This window comes from Entamoeba nuttalli, assembly GCF_000257125.1.
Source record: "Entamoeba nuttalli P19 unplaced genomic scaffold asmbl_2620, whole genome shotgun sequence".
Lineage (NCBI taxonomy): Eukaryota > Evosea > Mastigamoebida > Endamoebidae > Entamoeba > Entamoeba nuttalli.
In genome coordinates, this window is record NW_008575470.1 from 1 (window position 1) to 8147 (window position 8147).

The following is an 8147-nucleotide window of genomic DNA, read 5'->3' on the forward strand; positions in this document are numbered from 1 at the left end:
AAGAGAAAAGAAAAGAAAGAACAAGAGAAAGTCATAGAAAGAAGAAGTTAATAAAAGAAGAAGTTTCACAAGAAAAAAATTAAAAGAGCTGTTAAAGTTGAACCTACCTAAATGAACTTTGCTTTATTATAAATACAATTTAATAAAACAATAATTTACACAGTTCAAAATGATATAAAAACAAGTAATTACTAGTATCTACTAAAGTACCTCCTTGAATTTAATATTTACCAAATTTTAATTGAAATTTTTTAATTTGAATATCTCTGAATTTCTTTACAATTATTACTTTATGAGTCAATAATTATTCCTATATCACTTCTACAATGAGTCAAATATTGTGTTTTATTCTTTTAAAATGAAACATATGGGTATGTACTTAGTTCTGTTACTTTATAAAAAGTCATAAAAACAAGAAATATTTAAAATGATTATTAATTAGTTTAATAAAGCGGTTTTTTCATTTCCCTCTTCGCTATCATTTTGGGTACTATGAATGATTGGGGTTTCTTCTGAAACTTCTGGAGAGATAATATCCATATATTTTTTGTAGTTGTCAAATTGGATAGTATATTTTTTAGGGAACCAATTTAACTCTCCGAGTAAATTAACGATAGCAGGAAGAAGAATTGAACGAATAACAAAAGTATCTAGTAACACACTAAACATTAAGATAAATGCAAATTGGTTCAACATCAAAATAGCACTTAAGAATAGTCCCGAGAAAGCTATTGCCATAATAATACCTGCATAAGAAATTAAATATCCAGCCTTCTCTACACCGATGATAACGCTTAAATGAGTTGACAATCCTTTTCTTCTTAATTCCATAATTCTTGAAAACAAAAAGATATCATAGTCAGAAGATAATCCAATAATAATAGGGAAAGTAATTACAGGAACACACCAGTACAAACCAATTGACTCTTTCATTATTTGTGATGTCCAATCAAAATAGTCATTACAAAATACAAATGATGCAAATCCATAAATCCATAACACAGTAGTAATAGTTGAAAATACAATTCTTAGTGGAGCGATAAATGATTGGAATGAAATAGCTGTAACAATCACTAAAAGAACAAACAATACAATGATAATAATTGGGAAATATTTAAAACAAATTACAATAGAATCTGAAATATCAACTTCAAAACCTCTAACATAGATTTGAAATTGTGGATATTTAGAAGTAACATTTGAAATAATGTCTCTTACAATTTTTAGTTTTTGGTCTGAATATTCTTTAGGATTAAACAATGGAATGAAAGAACAACGTGTTGTTGTATTATCTGGTGAAACTACAGAATTGAATAACCAGTGATATAGAGGATCATTTAATACTAATTTCATAATTTTAGCATTAAGCATATGACCTCCAAAGTAATTAATACAATAGTATGATGTTTTATCAAAGTCTTCTGGTTTTTCTAAGAATTTTTCCATTAATTCTTTTGTTACATTATAATAAGCAGTACTAAATACGTTATACTGTGTTTCATTTCCACTAATAACAAGTTCATATGGATAAATAATTCCATCTGGATATTCATTGAGGATGTAAGACCTTGATATCATTGAATCTGATTTTGCGGGAATAATTTGATTATCTTCTTCATTCCAACTAAAATCTTTAATAAAAACACATAATGGTGCAATACAAACTAATGCAATAAGAATACTAACAAAAGATATTTTCTTATTTGATAAAAAGACAGCAAATTTATGCCACAATGAATCTTTACTATGATAACTTTTTTCTTTTTTTTCTGCCCATACTCTACAACGTTTTATACATGGAATAAATCCTCTTTTAGAAAAGAAATTTGGGAATATACCTAAAAGAGATGGTGTTAAAGTTAGATTGACAATAATAGTAATAAATATGGAAATAGCTGCACCCATTCCTAAAGTAATAATAACGTCTAATGGAAAGAAACATAATGATACAAAACAAAGTGTTAATAATCCTCCTGATGTAAAAATAATTCTTCCTGCATGTTGTAAAGTATTTTTTATAACATCATAATAACTTTGTTCAATTGATAATTCTTCTGAAAAACGAGTTAGTAAGAATAAAGAATAATCAATAGACATTGCTGCGATACATGACATCATTAAGGCAGGAGCAACACCATAAATATCAATAGCAAAAGTAATAGGATACATGATTCCAAATGCCACAACAAATGAAGTTATAATTGTACATAATGGAATAATCATTAATGACAATGATTTAAGTACCCAAAGTAATACTAAAATAGCAATTGGAATACATGAAATATCCATTTTCATTAGTGACACCATAATTTCTTCTTGTAAATCAACACTTCCAGGTTCAAATCCAGTTACTCCAACATAATATTTATCTGTTTCATTGTTTAATCGTTTAATTTCTTTTCTTAATGCTTTCACAAATTTTGGAATAGCTGTACCATCTCTATCATCAATGGTAACAATAATTGTGGTAACATCTCCTGACTTCCCGACAAATTGTTTTTTAATTATTTCTAATGCAGTTTGGTCAATTATAGTTGCATTAGAAGAATTAGGAAGAAGATAATATCCTTCAGCAGAAAGAATGATTGGTTGTTCTTGCATCCAACTGTTTAGTTGATGTGAAAATGATTCAGTGTAAGGTGTAAGAACAGAAGAATTATCAGTTGTTTTAATAGCTACAATATTTTGACCTTCTTTAAACACATCAGGATATTTCTCATTAACCAACTGATTTGCACTATATGCTAATGTCCCTTTTGGAGGTTCAATAAACAATGATGTAGCTCCAAGAAATTTTAATGCTGGATAAGCAAATCCAATAACGGCAAGAATCCAAAATATTACAATTACAAATCTTAATTTGTGTATATATCTAAAAAGAAAATTAAATATTTTATCACCCCTTCTTTCTTCTCTTTTTACTTCAACATGTCTTGAATCATTTGATTGTGCTTGTTGTGTTTCTTCCATTATTTATTTATCTATTTTCTTTTAGACGTGTAGGGTTTTATCCAACTTAGAAAAACAAGTGATTTTGGTGGTTATAAAATGAACTTCTATCTCCCTATTTTACTTTTTCCATAAAACTGTTTCTTGATTAACTTTGATTTTTGTTTTTTTTTAATTTTTTGTTTCTAAAGAACCTCAACACTATACCCACATGTTTAAACATATGAAAAAATAACTCCACACAACCTCTCTTATTTTTTAAGCAATGATTCAAAAATGAGTAACACAATTTATTAAGAAAAATAAACAAAGAAGAATCAATGAGAGGTTAAAAGAAAATAAAATAAATTAAAGGTATTTATATAGATAATGAAATATTTAGTTTAACTCTATAACCATTCTTACAAGAGAGATAAAACACTTATTAACTTTAGTTTGTTTAAAGTTCTTGATAATTTAATATTTTGGAATTTTCTTTTATGATATTTATTTTTTTGATAATGTTATGGGTTAGTTAGAACCTTAAAAAGAAGAGCTGGGTTTAGAAGAATTAATGATAATGAATAAGTTTATTCTAACCAAATTAGTTTTAATATGAAAGACTAAAAATTAAATTCTCAATCAGTTTCATTTATAATAAAAATCTGATAACATCATTTGTTTATCATAAAAATAACAAATAATAATAGAATTATAAATCTAAAGAATGACTCAAAAAATATACTTATTTATAAAGTATTTTTATTTTTATAAGAGAGTTACAGAATATTTTGTAATTACCAAAGTGCTAAAAACAAGGGTGATTTTTTTACAAATACTTCAACATAGTATAAACAAATGTTAATTAACACGACTATAATATAATTAAACAATAAAAATCAAGAAATAGTTGACGTTGTTATATTTGTTTAAGAGTTTACATCAAAAACAAATAATAGTGTGTTCTGGAAAAGATTAATCAATTTCATTAGTAAAGATAAAAATAAGATAGTAAAAACATTTAAACCAAATATATAAACAACCAGCAAAACAACTTATGAATATATTTTGATTACCAGAATAATATATAACAATCTATATTATCATTTTTAAAACATAATATTCTTAAATAAAACAAAATTGAATCTAAAAGTATAATGTTTCAAAAGGAATAAATTTTTTAAGACTTTAACAATCAAAGAAAAATATCCATTCCAAAAATAATAATATTTAAATTTTTTGAAGAGTCAAAGAATAATTATTTACAATCCCTTCAAATAAAAATTATTAAAATTTATTTCACTTTTATTTTTATTTGGTATATACCATTCTATACTATTAAATATAAATAGTTCAATTAATCCCTTTTATCAATATTATATAAATACCAATTTAAACTATAATCTTTCATTATTTTCTATATTGTTTTATTTTTGAATAAGAACCAATTCAATCTGTTTTAAATGAACAAAATCAATAAATATATTAACAATTTAAAGTTTATTATAATAAGATCATATTTCACATATTGATAATAAAATGTAACTATTTCTATGCGTCAAAATTTAATATATATATACTATTTAAATAATATGTATAAACCCAGTAACTAATCATAAATAATTCAAAATTCAATAATGTTATAAAGTTAATGAAATATATATTCTTTATTCAATTTATATTATTAAACTAAAATTACAGATTTAAATATTATAAAAAATGATCTTTCTTCCTCTTGAAATTAAATAATTATAGAACAGACTTTGTCAGTTATTATATTTTGTTAGTATCTTTATTTTAATATTTAATAAGTAGTTAAATAAACAAATATTCTCATTCTAACTGGTAATATATCTAATTTCCATTACAAAGATTATTTTAATTTTTACTATTTAGTATATTTTGATCATACTTATTTGTTGACTTATTTCAATAATTCTTTTCTTGTTTATATCATTCTTGTTTATTCCATGTCAACAATGCTAATCTTATTGAATTTAATTTATAAAACTAACTCTTTCATAGAATAATACAGTGAACCTTTCATTATAAATAAAATCTATTCTGATAATTTTATTGTACAACGTTTGTTACAACTTTGTTTCTTTTTTATATAATTATTCACTTTATTCTATCTAAAAGTCACTTTAAGAATATATAAAATCAATTATTCAACACACAACCATTTCAAATAAAAAACATTATTTTAAAGAATATTTTTAATCATAGAAAGTAGTACTAAATTAAATTCGATAGAGATATCTAGTCTTTAAAAAGTTCTCAACTCTATTTTGTTGATGAAGTGAAAAAATAATAGAAACAACCATAATAATGATACAGCAACTAATCCTAGCAAAACTATAACTTATTAATTGAAAAGAATAAAGACTAATAAACAAGTTATTTTTTTCTCTCTAAAGAAAAAGCAGAATATGAAAAAAACTTTAGACAATTTAAATCTATTTGCTTAATTGATTTTTGTATTACTCCATTAATAATGTCCCTATAAATATTAATAAATTACTTTCAAGTCTATACTCAATCAAAAACAATAACCTTTTCTCTAACTAAAGAATCTAAATGAATAAAGAATAAAATACGTCTGATAATTAAGACTAATAAATGAAAAACTCAATTTATAAATTTTGAGATTAAAAAGAAAAAATCTGAAACTAAAAGAGAAAAAGGGCAAACTGAAATAAACATTAAAACGTGAAAAATGCAAAGACAAACAGAGTCTTTAGTCTATGCACCATCATCAAAACGAGGAACTGAAAAAATGAGTGAAACTAATATCCTTCAACCAAATATTCAATCAAATATTAGAGACATTGACTCATTTGATTGTGATGACCCTTTTTTCATGACAACGTACGCAAAAGATATATTCAAATATTTAAAAGAAGAAGAAGAGTTAACGATAATCCCAACTGGTTTTATGACAGGTCAATTATATATTACACCAAAAATGAGACAAAAATTAGTTGATTGGATTGCTGAAATCTCTACCGTATTAACACTGTTATCTGAAACATATCTATTAACAATATATATTATTGATAAATACCTTTCATTAAATAAAACTGTTGAACGGTTTGTTCTTTCATTAGTTAATATTTTTTTTATCTTATTTGACTTATCTTTTATTAGAAATAATTTCCAATTGGTTGGAGTTGCTGCTGTTTTGATTGCTTCAAAGTTTGAAGAGTATTCATATGTTATTGTAAGTGATTTGGTTACATTAACAGGAGATGCATATACTGCTGATATGATTAAAAATATGGAATGTCAAATTTTAAATACCCTGAACTTCCAAATCATTAGACCAACTCCTTTAGACTTTCTTCGTCGTTTTTCAAGAGCAGCTGATAACACAGAAAAACCACACATCACTGCTCGTTATTTGATTGAGTTAGCAACATTAGATTATCAATTAATGGAAAAAAAAGTAAGTCTACTTGCTGCTGCATCAGTGTATCTTGGAAGAAAAATGTGTGAAACAACCCCTTTTTGGGACGAAACAATGGCTTTTTATTCTGGATATTCTGAACAAGACCTTCTTGGTACAGCAAGATGTCTTAACATTTTACATAAATTTACAGTATGTTCTAAGAGTAGTAATTATTTAAAAATAAAAGAGAAATTTGAAGATGAACAACATAAATTTGTTTCTCTTCTTCCTCCTTGTGCTGATTTTTAAATTACTTTTTTGTTATATTTTGTTGTTTTATATAACTAAATATTTCATTGATTAAAAAGAATGAATTCTTGTTATTTTTTAAAGAAACTAAATTTTTATAATTAAAAAATAATAAAATTATTATTATATAATAATAACAAAAAATAAAACTAAAAAATCATTTTCATAATGTCACAGACTGAATGGTCTTTAGATATCTCCGATTCAAACCAAATATCATTCGATGGACCTTCAGCCATCCATAAGTCTATTTATTCAATTCCATATTCAGAACCTTCAAACTCATTTGTTTGCATATGTTGTAATACACTTTTCTTTGCAGAAAAGAATATACTGCGATATTGTTCATTTGGAAGTGATAAAATTGAACGTATTGAATTAACTAAACCAATAATTCATCTTGCCTCTCTTGATGAAGGAATTGTTGTGATTTGTGAAGATTATATTATTATTTATAATGTTAAAAGTGGATTTTTTGAGAGACGGAAGTATTCAAATTATAATAAAGTTATTGTTCATTGTAACGTTTCATCAAATGGTCAAACTATATTTTTTATGACAGACTCAGCAGTAATTAGTATGAGTTGGCCAGAAATGGAAAATCAACAACGTCTTTCATTTATAGAGACAGACACTCAATTACAAAACATTAAACAAATAGCAGGAGAAGACAAGTTAATTCTTGTTTATGGTATTTCTCTTTCAGCTTTTCTTTGTATTTTTGAAACAAAAGCTGTAATTGCAACAACAACAAAAATGTTATTAGTGAATATTACTTTTGATGATCTTGTTGTTGATTGTATTCATGCAAAAAACAGGTTATTTATTCAAACGCAAAAAGAGTTCTTAGTCTTTGAACAAAAGATTAGTTCTTTAGATAAATTAAAAAAGTTAGGTTCATGGAAAATTCCTGATAATACACAATGTAAATTAAACCCTTACGGTGCTTCTTTCTTAAATGCTAAAACCTGTGTGTTTTTTAGATGGACTTCTGATATGAAACAACCTCATATTGATAGAATTGTATTTGGAAGTAATTTTGTTAACATTATTACTGTTGTTAATAAAAATCAAATTATTTCAAAGACTTTAGGTGGGTTTTTACTAAGTGAAATCCCTGAAATTGATAAAGCAGAAATAAGAGAAACTAAAAAAGTTGAAAAGAAAAAAGTTGATGAAGAACAACCTTCTGTACCACAACAACAAGTTAAACCTCAAACCGAAACTGAAGAGTCTCAAGAAAGTTTAAAAAAAGAAATACCAAAAAATAAAGACATTGAAATATCTAGTAGTAAAATTAATACCACTAATAATGCTCCTTCTCCTGTACCTGTTGTTGTACCTGAAAATGATCAAACAATAAGAGCTCCAACCCCAAAAAATATAACTAAAAGAAAAGAAATTGATAAAGAAAAGGAATTAAAAAGAAGAAAAATATTAGAAAAATTTAATCAAACAAATCAGTCATTAGCAAAAGTTGTTTCTTTTCTTAAAGGATTAGAAGAAAAGCCATATTGTT

General features: G+C 25.0%; 3 protein-coding genes across 3 annotated transcripts; 2 read left to right on the top strand and 1 right to left on the bottom strand.

Annotated features, from left to right (window-relative positions):
• Nucleotides 1-438: 438 nt before the first annotated feature.
• Nucleotides 439-2970, bottom strand: ENU1_034960 (MmpL efflux pump, putative; the record flags this gene model as incomplete). Its single annotated transcript, XM_008857402.1, has 1 exon — nucleotides 439-2970. The coding sequence occupies one exon, from the start codon at nucleotides 2968-2970 to the stop codon at nucleotides 439-441; it is 2532 nt and encodes an 843-aa protein (XP_008855624.1).
• A 2677-nt stretch (nucleotides 2971-5647) lies between these two features.
• Nucleotides 5648-6628, top strand: ENU1_034970 (cyclin, N-terminal domain containing protein; the record flags this gene model as incomplete). The annotated part of the gene is made up of 2 exons (XM_008857403.1): nucleotides 5648-6021; nucleotides 6079-6628. The coding sequence occupies 2 exons, from the start codon at nucleotides 5648-5650 to the stop codon at nucleotides 6626-6628; spliced, it is 924 nt and encodes a 307-aa protein (XP_008855625.1).
• Nucleotides 6629-6796: 168 nt separating this feature from the next.
• Nucleotides 6797-8144, top strand: ENU1_034980 (hypothetical protein; the record flags this gene model as incomplete). Its single annotated transcript, XM_008857404.1, has 1 exon — nucleotides 6797-8144. A coding segment is annotated over one exon (1348 nt), but the record flags the coding sequence as incomplete, so codon positions are not given.
• Nucleotides 8145-8147: the final 3 nt, after the last annotated feature.